This window comes from Clupea harengus, chromosome 10, assembly GCF_900700415.2.
Source record: "Clupea harengus chromosome 10, Ch_v2.0.2, whole genome shotgun sequence".
Lineage (NCBI taxonomy): Eukaryota > Metazoa > Chordata > Actinopteri > Clupeiformes > Clupeidae > Clupea > Clupea harengus.
This window is the reverse complement of record NC_045161.1, coordinates 15,896,820-15,917,131: the sequence shown is the minus strand read 5'-3', so window position 1 is coordinate 15,917,131 and position 20,312 is coordinate 15,896,820. Positions and strand designations below refer to the sequence as shown.

Genomic DNA, 20,312 nt, shown 5'->3' with positions numbered 1-20,312 from the left:
CCATGATAACGACGTTAGGCTGTTTAGTAAAGATCAAACTGCAAAAGCACATGAATTGTGTAAGAAAAGATGGACGCTTTTTGTATTATTTACATAATGTACACCTTTCCAGGTTTTGTGCGAGGGCCAAACATGAAGAAAGTTAACTGTACTTATTAGAGTTCCACCCAACCTGATTGTTAGGTTGCTCAACCAGTGTCATACAATAAGCTTCGCAGACCTTGAAGTTTGGCCCCTGCCACTTAGTCTGGCAAAGTGTTACTCCACAACAGCTTCCAGCACGTACGTAGGACACGTAGGAGAGACGTGTTGGTAATAAATGACCGCTACCAGGGGAGAAAGCTCTGTGTTCATAGTAACATCATAAGCACAGAAGGCCAGCCTTGGCCACGTTGCCCTTACCTTTCTTGTACTTGTGAATGGGCAGTTTCTTCAGCTGGTCTTTGCGGAGACGACTCCTCCTGGCCCTGTGCCGATCCTGAACAAACTTGGTGATCTAGCCGAAACAAGCGCATGGGAACCAAAGCTACGTCAATCACCGTACCACAGGTGAATATTAAGGGTTACATTCGCAGTGGAAAGCATAGTGGTACCTACCATGAAGACAACAATTAGGATGAGGCATATTCCAACGATGATTAGGAAAGGGATCAGGTAGTACTCCAGAGGAAGACTGAAGTCTGGCATGAGGATCACATGGCCACTGGAAGAAACAAAAACAATCGTGAGGACTGGTTCATGAAGAACACATTATTTGCATGCTCTAAATGAGCCTTCAGAGGCAACACAAACAGATGAGCACAGACCCAATTGGTAAGGTGGTAAGGTGCTCCAACCGGTAAGGGAAGAGAAACCGAACTAAACAATCAAACATGGCCACTTAAACATATGCCCTAGGAGATCTCTTCTACGTGACATAACACTTCAAAGGACCATGTGTAAGAAGTCTAACAACCACCAGTGCACTCCTCTATGATTCCATTCTCTTCACTGTCTCCATTATGACATAATACATTTTCAATTAAAGAGGTTTAGCTCACACATACAAACATTTGACCAATAACACTTTATCAGATGCTATTTATACTTTGGCAAAATATAAAATCATCATATGACCCATGACAAGACAGATACTCCAAAGCTGACAAACACATGATAAAAGGTGTACCACAAATATTTGTCAAAGCCATTTTAAAAGAGTTCTCATCCGGTTCTGCAGGTTCTTACAAAAAGATGTGAAACGGTTCAACACGTGCTTGTTGGGTATGTTATTGTGTGCATGATAATAGACCAAAAGTGACAGGAGTGTTGAATGCGAAGAGAAAAAGTGCTGTGCAACGGTGATGTGGCATTTGTTTTCTGATATTAGAAAATTCCGGAAGAGAATTAAATTGATGACTCAGAGAGCTGAATGAATTTCTCAGTTTTTGCTCACAAAGTCATGGGAACAAGATCATTCCTTTGTCTCAGCAGTTTTACACTGAACTCTGTGTGAACCTGACTGGACAAAGCCTTTGGACGGAGATATAAAACGTTTCTTCCAATTTTAAAACAAGGACACTCCTTGAGGGCTGTACACACTTAAAATGATACACAAATATTATCATCATCTTCTTATAAAAATATAGTCCTTATAATGTGTTTTTCAATGACAGTGTGGCCTCAGTGTTTTAATGACAGTGGGCCTTCACTGAGGAGCGAAGACTTACCCTTTCTCATAGAGGTAATCCTCCTTCAGGGAGTTGGCTGTGTCCTCACCAACAAATACAGATGGAATGTCAATCTGCTTCCAAACATCCACTAAGGAGAGAGACACAGAGGTTTAACACTCGTTTATTAAACCAGTATTCAAACCCTTTCATTCTGTATTGGATGTTCTCATGCAGTGTGTTTTTTTTCAGAGAGAGAGGGAGAGGTTTAACACTCCTTTTTTGAACCATTGTTCAACTTTCTCATACGAATACACCACTACAACACATGGTACCATTACATTAATAAAAAGAAAAAAGGAAATACTCAAGCCCTTGTTCGTCATCTCCAACTTAACACAACCGCTTCACCACCCCCAAAACTCTAAGAATGTGAACACATGACCAGTCTACCAGTGTCTGGCAAAGGCTTCAGCAAATACATCAGCAGGCTGTCAGGCGTGTTATGAGACAAAACAATAAAAACACACAAAAAAAGGAAAGATTCCCTGCACACGGCTTCCATCTATGATGCCATATGATGTGCTGTGTGTGCTGGGGGGGGGGGGGGGGGGGGGAGAGCGCCGGAGGGCAGGGCTCTGATTTATGACTATCTTCACCCAGGGCTCTGGGAGTGCCTCACTCCAGCAGCACAGGCATGAGGGAGAGAAAACGAGAGAGAGAGAGAGATGACAGGGTTGCCCCATAACAAATGGCCCTCTGCAGCCAAAGCCTCGAAAGGCTGGCTTCCCGGCTGCCTCCCTGGCTCTGAGGCCCTCTGCCCACGGGAGGTGGACGCTCGGCAGGCACCAGGGCAGTGGAGATCTGGGTCATACCATTAGCATCACTTTCAAACAAGAGGATAACAAGAGTGAAACCAGAGCTCTGGCTCTGGCGTCCTTCACAACTCACGAGATCCTTCCTGTCTTTTTTATCTTTCTTTTTCGTCTGTCATCTTTTACTAATTAATCTCAGTGCCTGGCATTTATGGGTGGGGACGGGGGGTTGGAGTCAAGTTTAATCTTCTCCTGAGGAGTCGTGCAGTCAGACTCGGAGCCCCATCTCGCCCTTGCTGAAGGCGTTCGCATTCCAGTAGAGCCGAGGCTGTGAGTCAGGGGCAGCGCATGGCCGCCACAAGGCCGCTGATTCAGAGTCAGCGCCCGCGCCATCAAAGGAGGATTGTCCCACACAGGCCCATGAGCAGGCCACTCCACTGCATGTTTGACTGTTTGTGTGCACAGATGGAGGGAGACGGAGAGAGAGAGAGGGAGAGAGAGAGAGAGAGAGAGAGACTTACAGTCATTGGATCCCATGCTGATTAAGTCATCAGAGTCCACATTGTGAACAATGGCCGCCTTGTACCCGGCTTTCTGGGCGTTTAGAACCTGGGAAGGGGAAAGACAGAGAGGAGACAAAACTGTTGTGTTCAGACTGTCATAGGCATCATGCTGCTCTCAGTGCAACACGCAACACACGCAACACACACACACACACACATTATAATGCATGTATTATAATGGGAGTCAGTCGCAGGATGCCAAGTTACCTGCTGCTCCACTCATGTTCACTTTAGCAATATCCTTACCTTAAGTTAAGATTCATATTCAGCGAAGGCTGATGAAGTATCACATTACATATTAGGGGTGGGGAAAAAAAAACATTTTTCGATTTCTCTCGATTCTCTCTAGAACGATTCTGTCTCGATTCAGAAAAGTTCATAATCGATTTTTAATTAAAAAAATAAAAAATAAAAAATTAAATTTTTTTTTTTTTTTTTTTTTTTACACATTCATTTTGTGTTGAAATGCAAGCTGCATCGATTATTGCATTGTTCATTGAAAGTCATAATTGTGACAAGGGAAAGCTTTTTCTCTAATAAAAAATAGAGAAGGTAATTCATCTGTTGATTTTCTTTAATTATCAAACACAAAGTAGGAAGTGATTTGAGACTCTGAGTATCAAACTCAGATGTTTTAAAAATCGACATGCATCGATAATCGTTTTATCGGTTTAGAATTGATAATCGATAATCGGTTTAGAATCGATAATCGGTGTAGAATCGATAATCGGTTTAGAATCGAATCGTTGACCACTGAATCGGAATCGAATCGAATCGAATCGTGAGGTGCCAAGAGATTCCCACCCCTATTACATATGTAGTCATTCTTAACCTTCTGCTTTGAACAATATTCACTCAGTACAAACAGGGTGTGAGAAAACTTGACAACCAGGACGGAACCTGAAATTTAAACAAATTCTAACCAAAGCAGAGTTGCAGTGAACAACAGTGAACGCATTTAAGTGAATACAACAGAAGCAGTATAAGACACCCACACAGCCAATACTATATTGCAGTTATCAAACAGACATGGTTTTGACTGGCAAATAACACCCACACATTTATGACAGGCATATGACTCTGGTCCGACGATGACTGACTCCTGTCATAACTCATCTCTCATATCTGTCGACAGCGGAAGGAAAAGAGGCTTCACCAGGACAGGCTCAGAGAGACTCGTCAGGCTCATGACCATCTCACTCCGACCAAGTCAGAAGAGCTCCTAGTGGAGACGTGGGCAATACAAACTAGCTGTGCGGAATCAGCAAAGGGCCTTTATTTTAGGAATGAGGAAAATAGTGTGTGCACAAGGAACCCACGTTGGGTACAGGCCCTGGTCATTCAAAGGCAATCTGCACACTGTGTCTGTGTGCACTCGTTACTGCTTTTAAACTTTTCAAACGCTAACGTCTTTGCCACAGCGTAATAAAAACTACCTTGTGAGCGTGTGCATTTCTTCTCCATAACATAAACACATTGGCCAATAACATGCGTGGCCATGGGTCTGGGGTCTTCATCAGGCATGGATTCTGTGTTTGGAGTCGCACCTTAAATCAAAAGGCAGAGGTGCCTGCAGACGTACGTGTAAATCTAGACTCAAGTTTATTCACATCAAAACCTCTATAGATCCACTTCCCTCCATGCCTCCACTTCCAGTCTAAAGTCAGTTTATAGCTAACCAACCTGACGACACTCACTGAAGAAACACGCTCTTGTGAATGAAACATAACACAGAGGCTGAGGGAGCAATGCACTCGTCGTCGCTGAATCTACACACAGACTTTCGCCAGGTTTGTCTAACACCAGCTCTCTGTGCCGCAAAAATATTTGTAAACACAGTTTTGAAAAAGTGCCATCCACGGAGCCATAAAAGGCAGTTGTACTCCCTCAGTAGCCGAGCTTTAGGAACTCCCCCTCTCTGGCCCTCTCATTGGCCCTGTGCCTCCATGTTGACCAAGACACAGGCAACACAACAGGAAAAGCCTGATGAGGGGGAGGTAGAGTTTGTGTGAGAGTGTATTATTTTTGTGCTTTGAACTGGGTGGTTAGACAACTTCAAAGTATTCCTCCAATAATGCCCTTGTTAAATGTTCCCATTATTCATACATTGCTGTTGGCAGCAGAAAAAAAAATGTATGCAAATAACTTTTTTTTTTCTCTCCCTCTCTCCACACAAACTAAAGCATTTCCTGTTTGGCGGCCATCTTGTTGGAAGCCTGTCAGGCCACGAGTTGACAGACTTTTCCTGGTTCAAGATCTTGGCTCTCATGGCCGAATGATTACAGAGACAAGGAGTCGCATAGAGGGTCCGTGTGTTTAAGTGTGTATGTGTGTGTGTGTGTGTGTGTGTGTGTATATGTGTCTGTGTGATGGGGGAGGGGGCTGGTCTGCCTGCTCTTGTGTGTATGTGTGTATGTGTGTGTGCCTGTGTGCATCCCAAATAGGCTTAGCTCTGCCATGAAGTGTGCTGGTTAGCCCATGAGACATCAGGTACTGTGGAAAAATACAGATGTTTTTAAGCTTTGTCTGGCTCTAATCAGCTATGCAGCTACTACACTGTCTTTTTATCTGCCTTTCTCTCTTTTAACACACGCACACACACGAAAAGCAGGAAGCACAGGATTTTCACTCCAGCCAAACATTTTTGTTCAAACAACCCAGTCATCACCCTTCTTCCTCAAGTCAGCAATGAAAGATCTAAATCTCCTCCCTCTCTCCTTCTCTCTCTCTCTCTCCCTCTCTCCCTCTCCCTCTCTTTCTCTCTGTCTGTGTCTCTTTCAAGTGTGTAGGCTGGGCTGGATGTGGGCACTACCCTTTCTCTAGGCACGCCACAGTCTGTACCCGCTCTTCAGGCCACTGCCCAGCCCTCTCCTATTACAGCTCAATGTGCTGGCGCTATGGTGGCGCTATGCTGCTCTGCGCTGCGCATCCTACTGTAGCCTCCCTCCTTGGTCCCCATGGCGGCGCCCACTATCCAGTTCCCACCAGTACTAACCACTTCATTTGCACTCCCTCCTCCAGCCCAGAGCCTGCTGCAACTGCCTGTGGCCACGGCCTCTGGACCACAGCAACCCTGTACACACTCTGCTGCCTTCCCCCAGCGTGAGCCTCCATGGCTCCACCAGTGGCCTGCCTCCTGCACCAGTTCCAGTCATCCAGTCCTCCATCTTCTCTCTGGCGTGGCCACTGGCGTGACCTGTTCCCTGCATCCATACTCAGCACACTGGTCTATTCTAGTCACTTACTCCCTGCTATACCGGCCCACCAATGAAGTTGTTTTTTGGTCTTATATTCATCTGAATTCGAGATGCACCTCATGACTAGTGTGCTCCTCTGACTAAGCTTTGTCTGCCTGTTTCTTGCTTTGCTGCCTGCACCTCCAGTGTCTGACCAGCTTAGAGTTTTGGCAAAGACAATCCCAATGGCCTATACATTCCCTGGAGTTAAACATCATGTGGAGGGCCTTTAAAGCACATCTGGCATATCAGAGCAATTTTTCCACTGTGCTTCAAAACATTATTTGACATCTGCAAAAAAATCTGTCTGGAGTCATCTTCAATCATTTGATTTTCCAACAGTAGAACATTCAGCTGAGGGGGTAAAAAAAAAGTAATTTAATTCATCCTCTCTGGCTTGCCTGTCATTTGTCAAACCGATAGTCACGCTGCTCGTAATGAATACAAGTTCAAAATAAAAACTGTGAGAAACTGTGCGAGGGAGTCACACGGCACCTATTCTCTGGCTATGGACAGCTATGACAGATAGGTGAACACGAACAAATACTTCTGATGTTGCTGGTCCTGTGAGCCTGGAGAAGTGCCTTGTGTTCAGTGTTACTGGGGCATCCCTCAACAACAGAAGAGCCTTACACTCCTCACATGAGACCAAGGACAGGTTTATGTTGATATCTCTCTGTCTTTTGTCTGCGATGAAAGTCGGGTATCAATGACACAATGTTTCTTTCAAATTTGAACAATGCAAAGAATTCCGAAAGCTAACTGTAGAAATTTGAACAGTTATTTAGGGGTGGAGTGACACATTTAAATGTACTGCACACATTAAGGGTTTACAACTTCCTTCTACGTTTTTATTTTGAAACCAAACGAAAAAAAGAAATAAAGCAAATTCTGAGGTGACACAGCACTTGTGGGCAACGAAGACCCACAAACCAGCACCTTCGGTTCTGGCTGTGAGATATTTTTTTATCCTGGAGCACTGCTGAACAGAAAACAGAAAAACGCCTGTTCACCTCAGCCATGGGTAAACTGTGCAGGTTCTGTAAGTATCTGTGCTAACCGCAGTGTTGTTGCAGTCCCCTACCAGAGCGGCGCGGCTCCGGTGCCCACTGCGCTCACTGCCGGCTGGCTGGAGGCCCCTAGCCCGAGACTGTGGGCTACGCCTCAATGCAGGGGATGGATATGTTATGGCCTCTGCGGGGAAAGAAGGTGTGTGTGTCTGTGTGGCGGCTTACCAGTACAGGGCTACACTATGAGTGTTTTAAGTCTGTACTGCTCAGGGTGCACGCTCTGTGAGCTGTCTCTCTAACCCATTTCAAAATGACCCCAAAACACACGTGCTGCCACACACCACATTTCCATTTGAACCCACACTAGCTGGACTCAGGCTGGTCTTCGGTTTGCTCCCCCAGAGACAGACAAATGAAGGCCAGAAATCAATGCACTCACAGGGGGTGCTGGTGACACTGGGGGCTGTATATGTGTGTATGCTAAAATGAGTGTATGTGTTGTGTGGGAGGGATGTGTGTTTTTTCCCCAACAAGAAGCTTGAGCTGTGTTTGTGTGTGTGTGTGTGTGTGTGTGTGTGTGTGTGTGTGTGTGTGTGTGTGTGTGTGTGTGTTTCTCTACATGCTGAGAAACAAGCTGTGTCACGGTGAGGGGAAGACCAGATGATTCCCATTACATGTAACAGCCCACAGCCCCCACCAGCGCCATCAACTCTCACTGCAGGGTTCTCATCTGAAACTAGCCAGCCTACCCCCAATCTCTCTCTCTCTCACACACACACACACACACACACACACACACACACACACACACACACAATCACAAACACGGTCACAGGCATGCACATTCTCTCACCCTCTCTCTCACACAGACACAAACAGGGTCACATGAGAATACCACCACCCTTTAACACGGTACTGAAACACAAAGCGGCCACTCCCCTGTGACCCCCCCCACCCACCGCGCACACACACACACACACACACACACACACACACACACACACACACACTCGCCACAGCACACACACACTGTGTCCTGGATTACACTTGGGACACCTGGCTGTGTCTGAGGGCCTACAGGACACCACGGAGGGCCTGGTGCTCATTCACACATGTTAAAAACTGAACTCTAAAAAAATCTATTGTATTTCAATAGACACCAGTGACTAACCTAGAGTAACGTTCATACCAGTACTGTACCTATCCGGGCACAGACGGCACCAGCCCGGGGAAAGAGCTCCACGGGCTAGACTGAGAAGATAAAGGCCATTTTGATGAAAAGTGTTTTGAAGGCTGTGAGCTCCAGTAGCAACAGACCAGAGGGCTGAGTGGAATCTGAGAGAAACGGCTGGATAACAGAGTGTTTGCATGGGCACAGATAAGAGCATTCAAAGCATTCCTCAGACGGCAGGGTTTAAGAGGGAGAGGGCGAGAGGGGGACAAAGAGGGAGGGAGGGAGAGAGAGGGAGATGGAGAGAGAAAGAAGCAGGCGAGCGGAGAGTGAGTGAGTGGGGGAGGGTGAGTGAGTGAGAAAGGCAGAGGCCAAGAAGTGAGGAGTCGGGGCAGTCAGGGAGGAGAAGGATGACAAAGAGGGATCAATATCCTTCCTCTTCCACAGCCCCTCGTACGCACACACACACACACACACACACACACACACACACACACACACACACACACGGACAAAGGGTGAACCACAAGCAGAAACACATCGTAAAAAAAAACCCACACCCACAAACAAGCAATCACACATTCAACCCCCCACCTCTCGCACTGACACGCACACACAACATGCATTAACCCTTCCTCCACCACGGTTTCCTATGTGTGTGTCTCCTGAGGTGATGGCAGTGATTGTGAGCCTTTCTCTATCCCCCTCCCTCTTTCTCTGAAGCGTAAATCACTGCAGGTCCCCAGTGGGGCCACATCAAACACACCCTACCCCGCTGGGCTTACACTTCCTCCATCACACAGGCCAGCCAGATATCATCAGCTTCCTCCATCCCTCACGGTTGGAGGGACTGGTGGGGGTGGGGCAGGCCGGGTAGTTCCAAACGCGGTCGAAACTGTGGTAAGCCGTGGCGACTCCAAACACTACCGAAAGGGTTTTCCCCAGACTGATAAGCCCTCACGTGCCAGCACAGGCAACCAAGAAAAAAAAGAAAGAAAAAAAACACATGCCAACATTGTTGACTGAGGTACTGTCCAAGGCGTTCGTCATCAAAAAAGAACAGAAAATCCCTCCACTGTTTTGTCTGAATGCTGAAGTGTTTTGTCTCGACCATGACCGAGAAACAAAGCTCCCCAAAATGTTCGGGGGGAGAGTAAGCCTGTCTGGAGGCCTCCTAGGCTCTCGTGCATGCGTGATGATTTTACACCGCCACTCAGACGTCTGCTCCACAGGCTCACGCTCCGCCACACGGCAGGGGGGCTGCAGAGTGTTAAAGATGAGCATATGTGTGCGCTTAAGACGGCCTAGACAGGCACACAGATGCACACACGTGCACACACACACACACACAAACACGGGCACGGACACACACACACGAAACGACAACAGTGAGAATGCTCTCTCTCCCCTGAAACAAGGAACGTCTTTTAACATGTTATCATAACGTAACCAGGTTTTCATATAGGGTGCCATGTCATAACATGTTATCAGAACATAGCCAGGTTTTCATAAAGGGTCTTTATCTTTTTTTTCAAGAGCATTTACATACTAGAGATCAAGACACAGGAGCAGCATTATATTTCCCTATACTTTATCAGTGTATCTGTCTGTGCGTGTATGACTTGTGCATATATTTGACAGCCAGACAGAAGGAGGCACAGAGCACATGGGAGCTAATGTGTGCATAAGAGAGAGACAAGGAGGACGTGTGAGTACAAGACATGCAGCATCTGATGAAACCGGCTGCAGGATGGCACTTGATCAATCAAATCAGCAATCTAACGCTGACAGTTTCATTTGGACTGGAAGCCTGCAATCAAGTTTTACAGTGTCGTGCCATGACAGTATCGGAGCATCTGACAGGCAAGAGACTGGCATGCTGAGGCAATCCCAAAGCCAGGTTACTGACAGCGGCAACACAAAAAGCCAATCACATCACAGCTAGGACCGTACACACTGTACATGCTGCAGGGTGTGCCACACAGGCAGTCAGTCTGGTATGGCCTGTTAATGTTTGTAGGGGGTTGTGTGAGTGAACACTTGTTTTGAGGCTGTGTTGAGTTGAGTAGCGTAGGGTATCTGGGCTCTCTCCACTTCAGCTAGAAGGCATGTGGGCCTACATATGGAATGTAAGCACAGTACTATAGAAAAGAAAATTTTAATAATACACACATCACATTTATTATTATTAGGGCTGTGAAATGATTAAAATTTGTAATCAGATTAATCACAGGTTTCTGTGGATTAATCATGATTAATCACATATTTTCTCTGTATATTTTTGTGAGAACAAAAAGATGTATGACAAAAGACAGATATATACAATTAACATGTTTTCTTTTTTTATTCATAAAAAAAACAATGGTGCTGCAACTGAGCAGTTCTTTAGCAGTTATCTTTGCTATTCCATATGGAACATTAATATAATCTTCATCCTAAACAGAATTTGGGCTTCTTAGCCATTGTATGGTTGAATAAAACATTTTTCTTTTCTTTTTAAATCAAACAGAAATGATTTGGGCTTCTATGCCATTGTTTTTATAGGATGTTTGAACATTTTTCTCTTTTTTGTCAAACAACCATTAACCACACCATGACACAATCTAATGCCTCTAAATGCCCTTTTACAGTAGTCTAGCCGCGGCTATCATATTACGTGCACTGTCTATCCCTATAGTGGTCGTTTTGTCTTCAATTGCCCAGTTGCTTGCAACAGTTTGGAACTGTTGTGTACATGCCTCTGCAAAGTGGAGCTCTTCTGTTTTCATGCACGTTAGTGTAAACGACTTTAACTTCCATTTGTCGGTGATTAGATGTGCAGTTACACCCAGGTAGTTATCGTTACTCACAGAAGTCCAGTGATCCCCTGTCAGCGCCTGATGTTTCGTAGCAGCCAAGTCATTTTCCTTTTTTTTCTTTTCAGCTTCATACAGCTCGTGAATTTTTGTCAGTATTGTGCGACTTTGCGGTGCTTTGATACTCGAATCCCCCGTTGCCACTCGCACAACTTCGGTGAACCCCTCGTCCTCAACAATATTAATCGGTCTACAGCTTTTTGCAATCCATTTGGCAACTGTGCTAGTCAACTTTGCACAGGCAGACTTAATGAGGGGCCTACGTTGTTCAGTGAGGGTGGTTTGGCGCATTCCACTTTAACTCCCCTTGCCGACCAACGCATGCATCGCGTTGAGGTGGTACTTAAGGCTGGTATTGCTACGGTGAAACGATAACGTCTTCCCGCAGAGTGTGCATATCACTTTGTTTTTATTGAATGTTCCATCTTTGTTTTTTTGAAACACGAACTTCCCATTACAGCGGCGACTAATGCAGATTGGGCGGAATTGTGGGTATATTGGAAGCTCATTTTGCGCATGCGTTAAATGCGTTAATTAATCCTGTAATTTAATCATAACGCGTTAACCCGTTATTTTTCACAGCTCTAATTATTATTATTATTATTATTATTATTATAGAAATGCTTTCTAATTTAATTTAATTTGAGCTACAGCAATACATGTAAGAGCTACTCTGAGACAGTGTTCTTCTGTTTATAATGAGAAGTATGCAGTACAGAGGTCACAGTAGCAGTTGGATCAGTGTGTACTGTAGTAACAGCAATACAGGGCTGGGTTCATTCACACCTCAGCAATGATGGATGGGGCAGGTTTAGAGCATATGCTAAGTACATGGTTTAAGTGGGGTAAATGTAAACTGCTGTACATGACTCATGTATTAAGCATTCGACCATATGCTAGTACTGGTTTGGTTGAACAGACATACAATGCAGCAAAGCTAGGTTAGCTATACTGACTGGACTGTAAAGGGGTTTGCGGAGGTTAAGGTTGGGCCTGGACGGTGTCCACAGTCGCAATTGTAAAGACTGAGGAATGGCTACAATCTGCAGAGGGTCATAGGTGAGGAGAATGCGACTGGGAGGGGGTTGATTACTCTCGTCTCATTGGTTAGTTTGTTAGTTCACACCCAACTGTATTGGCCTTGGGATGAAAGAATCTGAAAAATGCCAAGGTTCCAAACCTGCAACAGACATGCGGTTTTCAACACCGATAATGAGGTCTCTATGACAGAGCACTGAATTGTAAGACCTTTAGCAGTGCGTCTCATATGCTTCTTCTACACTAGCCCCGCCCCCCCCCCCCCCCACACACACACACACACACACACACACCCTTTCAGCATGAAGTCTTTCTGACCAGTAATCATTTTAGAGCAGAAGATAACATCAGTCATTACTGCAGCACACTAGTATCACTTATCAACACACACACACACACACACACACACACACACACACACACACACACACACACACACACACACACACACACACACACACACACACACACACACACACACACACACACACACACACACACACTTGATGGCAGCCATTACTGCAGTATGTTTTTATGACTTTTATAACACTTGCCAGCCTGAGACTGCAGACTTTTACACCCCCTTATAAAGAAGACCTATCTGTTTATCTAATAGATGAATATCTCTCTCTTTCTCTCTCTCTCTCTCTCTCTCTCTCTCTCTCCCTTCCTTACTCCTCCAGAAGAGAACAGTTCGGTTTCAAAGTCCAATGGAAGATTAGATAAGAGCTGAAACGGCAGGGAGGGGCTGTTACTGATAATGCTGTGAGGTAAAGGGTTGTTACAGGATGTGTGTGTGTGTGTGTGTGTGTGTGTGTGTGTGTACACTTATCTAGTGCCCTCAGAGTAACCAGCACACACCAGCATTCATTGTGTGGGAAGTGGGTGTGTTCATGACTATCTGTGTGTGTGTGTGTGTGTGTGTTCCTATTTGAGTATGTACTGTACAGAGTCTCCTCTGTTGCTAGGACACATTAACTGGGTGTGTGAGTGTGGGCGTGTGTGCGTGTGCATTTGTGTGGTCAGAACCCCTCCCACCTCACAAGGTGGCGTCATCCCGCTCAGAAAGGTGACCGAGATTGTTTGGTGTCACAACAGCAGGGAGACGGAGTGGGCGCCGCGGGCCGATAAAGCATTTCCTTGGCGGCCGCGGACAAAAACATGCCTGGAGAGTGAATGGCGGCCCGGGGCGCTTTAAGAAAGGTCGGCGTTTAAGCCCCCTGTCCGGACGACCCTTAAAACTAGTGTAACGTAAAACAACACACACCGAACACTTCCACTAAGACTTCCGTCGGAGGAGGTGAACAACACCTCTGGCTAGGGGGTTGGACGTGAGTGTGTGTCTGTGAGAGCATGTGTGTTATATAACATGCCATTGTGTGAGCGCTCCATGAATGTGCAAGTGTGTGCTGGGAGAGAGAAAAGAGAGAGGAGTGGGGGTAGGGGCCGTTGGAGACAGGAAGAGGGCTGATTCTCTGGCCTTCCTCTGTAGCGTCCTCGCTGAGAGGGAGAGAGAGGGGCAGCGAGGGCTGAGAAAGCAAGGGGGAAGAGGAGATCTCTGACACAGATGGATCCAGTGTTGAGTTTCCTGTGCCCCCTCATCCCTCCTTTTGGAACACATATACACACACACGCACACACACGCGCACACACACACACACACACACACACACACACACACACACACACACAACTGGGGTCAGGCAGGTCACAAATGAAGACCCCCCTCCCCTCTGTCTTCACAAAGCCCATCCTCTCTCTTCTCATCCCCTTCTTTCACTCGTTCATCATGTGTGTGTGTGTTCATCATGTGTGTTCATCATGTGTGTCTTAAACAGTATCCTATGCCCCCCCCCCTTAGCTATTAATACTGACACACACACACACAGGCACTCTCTCAATATCTCATCATTCCAGTCTTGGCCTTTACCACTCTGCCTCACACCCACACTAAGCGGTGACTGCCGCAGTCTTTTTAATGCATGTCCACAGCCACCTCCTCAGTATTCAGGGTTAAGTGAGCGCTCTCGCTCTCACACACACACACACACACACACACACACACACACACACACACACACACACACACACACACACACACACACACACACACACACACACACACACACACACACACACACACACACACACACACACAGAGAGACACTGCAGTGCCTGTGTACTGTAGCCAGCGTCTCGTGCCAGCTGAACCGGCTCCAGCGGGCCCTATGCAGGAGCGGTGTGGCTGGAAGCAGGAAGGGAAGCAGCCGTGGCTGTGTGCTGTGTGCTGTGTGCAGTGTGCAGTGAGCAGTGTGCAGTGTGCAGTGTGCTGTGTGCAGTGTGCTGTGTGCTGTGTGCTGTGTGCAGTGGGGAAGGATCGGCCCTCTCCATCTGGGCCCCTCTGGACTGATGAGGAAAAGCTGTGATCTACACACACACGGAACGCTCTGAGTCATGCAAGACAGGAATGTCAGCTCAATCGATCTGGGGGGTGAGGGGGGGGATGCAGACACAGCGAGGGCGAGAGAATGAAACAGCAAGGGGAGGGGGGAAGGGAGGGTGGGTGGAAGTGGGGGGGGAAGAGGAAAGAGAAGAACAGACAGAGAGAGAGAGAAACAGAGGGCGAGAACGACTGAGAGGGGTACAGGGTAGAAGGAAGGCACCCCCCCTGACCAAGTGATTCAATTTCAGAGTCAGCCAGTCCCCCCGACATCCACCCTCCCAGACTGTGCCATCTTACGTAAGCCTCTACAGTAGACCACCAATCCCCTGTCAGTCTACATGCCTGGTGCAGCTCTGCTCCTACGGGCTGTCCCACTTCACTGATCTCAGGTCAGAGAGACGCTCACTGCACCTCCCCTACAGCTGACCTTTCCAGCTCACTGACTGTGTGTGTATATTGACTCACAGTCTACAGTTGGCCACTGCTTATAGTGTCTGCAGCCCATTTCATTCACTGACTCTGGGTCAGTCTGCTAGCCTTACAGCTCAGCATGGTTCCCCTAGCAACTACTCTAGAGCAATCTGTTTCGCCTTCCTAACTCACTGATTCTAGGCTAGTCAGGTTCCAGCTCAGAGAGGTTTATCAAACAACAACTTTGGCCAACTGACGTACAAGAGAGAGAGAGAGAGAGAGAGAGAGAGAGAGAGAGAGAGAGAGAGAGAGAGAGAGAGAGAGAGAAAGAGAGAGAGAGACGTACAATGACCCTTAATTCACACTCCCTCTTAATTAGCCGAAAGAAAGCTGATGAGTGCCTTAACGGAGACTGGTGTAACTAACAGGCTCTGGACCAGCCGGCTGGCAATTAAGTGCCTCCGTGAGCATGGAAGAGACTCTCTGGGGTCAGTGCTGGGTGGTGCGCTGCGCTGCGGTGCTGGGAAGTGCCTGCAGCGCTGTGCAGGGAGACTCCGGTTTCAGCCCAGCGCAGGGAACACCTCTGTGATGCACTGCTGCCTTATAAGGCATGAGAGGACGAGGGGGCCACCTGGTCTCTCACTCACTCTGACTGACTCACACCCCGGCTACTGGTCCGCCAGAGTCTCGCACATACAGGTCTACACACACACACACACACACACACACACACACACACACACACACACACACACACACACACACACACACACACACACACACACACACACACACACACACGCACAGACACACACTCACATAAACACACAATTTCTTTGGCAGAAACTTCCTCGCTTGGGCAGATATATGTATCTTAGATAACAGATACAAAAATCCTCACATGGGTAGATATGCACACACAGACACAGACACACACACACACACACACACACACACACTTCTTTGTGCACCCCTCCCTGTTGAACAGGACCAGACTTCACGGTAGAGTAATGGCACAGATCAAGTGTGCTTTGCTTCACCACAGAGACTTATTAGGAGAACACAAACTCAAGAACTTGAGATGTCACACTTTCCCCTTCACAGACACACACACACACACACACACACACACACAGACACACACAGACACACACACACACACAGACTCACAGTCACTGGTGAGTGTATGAAACTGGCCCTTTTCCCCCTTTGAAACACAAGATGGGGATGGCGTGCCTCCTAGCCACCATTTTCTATCGGTGGAGGCGCTCACCCCGCACACCCGGCTGAGGCGCTATAGGAGTGAAACCTTAGCAGGTCCTCCCTCGAGAGAGTGCAGCCGCTTGACACACAGTGGTCACCCCATCCCCCCGCCAACCACCCCACCCTCCAGAGACGCTTAAAGGCGAGGAGGTAAGCATGGTGTTCGCTTACGGCTTCACATGCTGCTGAGGCCAAACTGTACCCCCTCACTCGCTCGCTTGCTCACCCACTCACTCACTCACTCTGTCTGGCTGCGTTTCAGTCCACACATCAAAAAAGGAGTCAGTGCAGAGGAATGCTTCAGTAAAACGAGAGAGGGTAGTGTGTGTGTGTGTGTGTGTGTGTGTGTGTGTGTGTGTGTGTGTGTGTGTGTGTGTGTGTGTGTGTGTGTGTGTGTGTGTGTGTGTGTGTGTGTGTGATTTCCCGTCCCACATCAAGCGCGGGAGCAAGGTTCCGGACTGCCTTCCCGTAAATGTGTACAACGTTGTGAAGGCACCCTGAGTGTTTTTGTGTGAGTGCTTGTGTATGTGTGTATGTATATGTAAGTGTATGTTTGTGTATGATATATATATATATATAAGAGCACACTTCATTAATATGCTGTTTTAGAATAATAAGTATGGTGAGTGTGGGTCTGAATGAGACAAACTGGCAGCTCCATGACACAACTGTTACCTTGATGTCGAAGTTGCAGTCGAAGCGCTTGATGAGGACGATGAAGGCTCCGGTCAGGTTGTCCCTCGCCGGTGGAGGCTCGATTGGCTCGCACGCATTCTCCGGCCGCGCCCCAATCAGATAGCCCTGAGAAGACAGACACTTGCGTCAACCGACCAATCACACCCCTTACTCCAAAAAGAGTGCCAGCGGGAGCGGACTTAATTAATTCAAACATAAAACTGAAACTTGGTCGAGCTAAAACAGAGGACACTTAGGCTGACTGTGAGTATGAACATTTGGCCGTTTCATAAATGTCAACTATCCCGTTTTTTTCCCCCAAAAGAAATTCATCATGATGTTATCAGAGCAACAGGGTTTGGGAAAAGCAAAGAGATCAGAACAGACATCAAAACAAACAAGAGATCAAGTCTTGGCAGCATTTCTATCTGTCATTCCACATGTCGAACACGCATATAAACACAAGCCCAGCACAGGGAAACAAACTGTGAGAGGAAAATTCTGTTTTTCTGAGAAATAAATCAACGATCAACGTTCAGGCACAAACTGTTCTTTGTTTTTCTGTCTTTCACACATACTTAATTAAAACACATAAATATGTAATGTGGAAAAGTACTTGGGTTCATACAGGGTTTTGTTATATCTGAGAAATACGTTGCAATGTTTTCTTGTGAAATAACGGTTAAACAAATGAAATAAGGGATGGGCTGGAGGAAGTGGTGGAGTGTGGGGCATATTTTACACAAATCAACTATCGAACAAAGATGTAAGTCAGTGCATTCTAATTTAACAACGAAGACTTGCAGCCTTCTTACCGATACACAGCACAGGCTAACTCAAGCCAGCCTCACACACAATCCCTGTGTAATTAAAACAAGTCTGTGACACAATGAAACAGGGGAGAGCTCCTCCTTGTGTCACTTCACCGCTCTATCTCTCATCAGGTTTCATTCCTGTCCCCCTCCTCAGCATCTATTTCCTATAGTGCCTCTTTCTCTCCTGGGCTAATTTCCTAGTTGAGCAGCACTGTGCGAGTCTGTGAGAGGGTGTGTGTGAGAGGGGGCAGGACCAGGCCTGTCTGGGCTGCATGGTGAGACTGCTCTCAGCCCTCAGCTACCGGCCAGGCCGCGGCTCCACTCCAGAGACGCGGATCCACGCATCGGGCCTCTCGACTCAGTCGGCCAGAGGACACAGCTGCCTCTGGAAGCCATCTGGCTCTCCCTGTCTCTCTATGGCCCCGCACATCACCAATCAAAATGACTCGCTCGAATGGAGGCTGAAAGGTTTGGTCCATATGCACGGAGTCGCTCAATATGCACTGTAACAGATGAGTTATTTTGGCTGTGAAATGAACTGCCACACGGTGCAGTGCTACACACACACACACACACACACACACACACACACGGCTCACGATGATGAGAGGGTGAGAGTGAAAGAAAGAAGGAGAGCGAGACTGAGGGAGAGGTAGACGGAAATGGGGAAAAAGGGGAGAGGGAGGCAAAAGAGAATGAGATAGTAAAAAAGGAAGGGGGGAGGGAGGGAGGGAGGAAGAGTGGGGAGAAGGAGGGTGTGAGAGAGAGACAGAGAGAAATGAAAGAGAGAGAGAGAGAGAGAGGAGGCGGAGGAGGCTGGAGAGTGACAATTATTCTGGGATTTTCCAGACACTCCGGGGCTTGAACTGATGCACTCCCTGCTCCTGGAGTCTCAGCTGCTATAAATGGACTCCGCCACTGCACACTTCCACTGCACACCCGGCCTCCTCCTCCCTCCTGCGCCTCCCTCCACAGCAGACCTGGAAAGCGTCCGCGTGCTCCGCGGAGCTCTGGAGTCTGGAGGCACTAGAGAACGCGCTCCTAATGCTTCTGTGGTGACCTCAGCAACAGAGCCCTCTTTCTTTTTTTTTTCTCTCTCTCTCGCTCTCTTTTTCTCTCTTCACATATCTTTCTGTGTGCACGGTTTTGTCTTCAAGATCCAGCTGGACAACCCTGCTCATGGCTCATTTAGAGGAAAGGGATGATGGAAAAACACAACGTTGAGTATGAGTGAGGAGTCCTGTATGAAATGAAAAGGCCTATTTTTTTTTTTTTTTAGGTGATCACTCACACCGGATTGTTTACAGGATAGAGAGGGACCTCTGATCCTACGTGAGCCTCCCCGCTCACTGCAGGCCAAGGCCCGCACACCACAGCCACAATGAAGCTGCTGCAGCAGCGCCCTCTGTTGGTGGAGCGCCGCCTCTTCACACAAAACAAAGGAATCGCAGCTGAAAAACATCTGCTGGAAAACAAACGGGACATGAAAGAAAAGAGCCATCTTGTCCGGCTTTGCCTTTGAGGCATCGAACACAAGTAAGATCTCTGCATTTATATACGGCGTACAGCCAGCACTGGGATCTGGACTATTCAATCTTTCAATTTCACCAGCAGCCTGTTGTTCAACGGCTCCCTTCGCTGACAGTTGGAGAAAAAAAAAAAAATTCAAAAGAGAAAAGCAGGCGGGGATACTGGGATGTGTTCCCATTCCCGCTCAGTCATAAATGATTCACTGGGCTGCAGCTGACTAGGCTGGGCTGGGCTAAACCCCTTTTTGCTTTGTTGGATTTTCCATCCCGCCCAGGACATCGTCATGGCCGTCTCGCTTCCCGAACGGTCCTTCCAAACCGCAATCCTGCACAGCGGGCCTGCCATGATAAAGCAAGATGGGACAGAGGGAGCATTTTTGCAGAAGCAGACCGACGTGTGCTTGATAAGCATGAGGAGACTGTAAGGGTATTAGGATGAATGGGTCGATCACATGATAGAGCTTTCCTTCTGACACAGAGACAAATGGCCATGAAAACAAGACACCCTGCACGCAGGCAGCACATGATATCTGAAGGATGAAACATCCACGGAGACGGAACTGGGGCGCACACACACACACACACACACACACACACACACACACACACACACACACACACACACACACTGCAGCCCAATAACTGTCCTCCAATTTTAACAGATTAGAGATCTATTTAAGACCTCCAGTGAAGCATCTGAGAAGTTAAAAACAAAAGATTCTTCTTCTTTTTTTTTTGAAAGGAAGATGTTTCAATAAAGCCAGCTGGCAGGAATTTTAAATGCAACCAAAAATAGAAATAGAAAAATCTGCCTGGCGAAGTACACCGGACCACAAAAA

The 20,312-nt window shown here is 47.3% G+C and overlaps 1 protein-coding gene across 1 annotated transcript; it reads right to left on the bottom strand.

The window, feature by feature from the left end:
- Positions 1-346: 346 nt before the first annotated feature.
- LOC105898327 (E3 ubiquitin-protein ligase RNF13) lies at positions 347-19,819 on the bottom strand. Its single transcript, XM_031574864.2, has 7 exons — positions 19,745-19,819; positions 19,277-19,369; positions 17,130-17,270; positions 2,986-3,073; positions 1,710-1,800; positions 598-703; positions 347-496 (listed from the first exon to the last, which is right to left on the bottom strand). The coding sequence occupies exons 1-7, from the start codon at positions 19,817-19,819 to the stop codon at positions 362-364; spliced, it is 729 nt and encodes a 242-aa protein (XP_031430724.1). The 3' UTR covers positions 347-361.
- Positions 19,820-20,312: the final 493 nt, after the last annotated feature.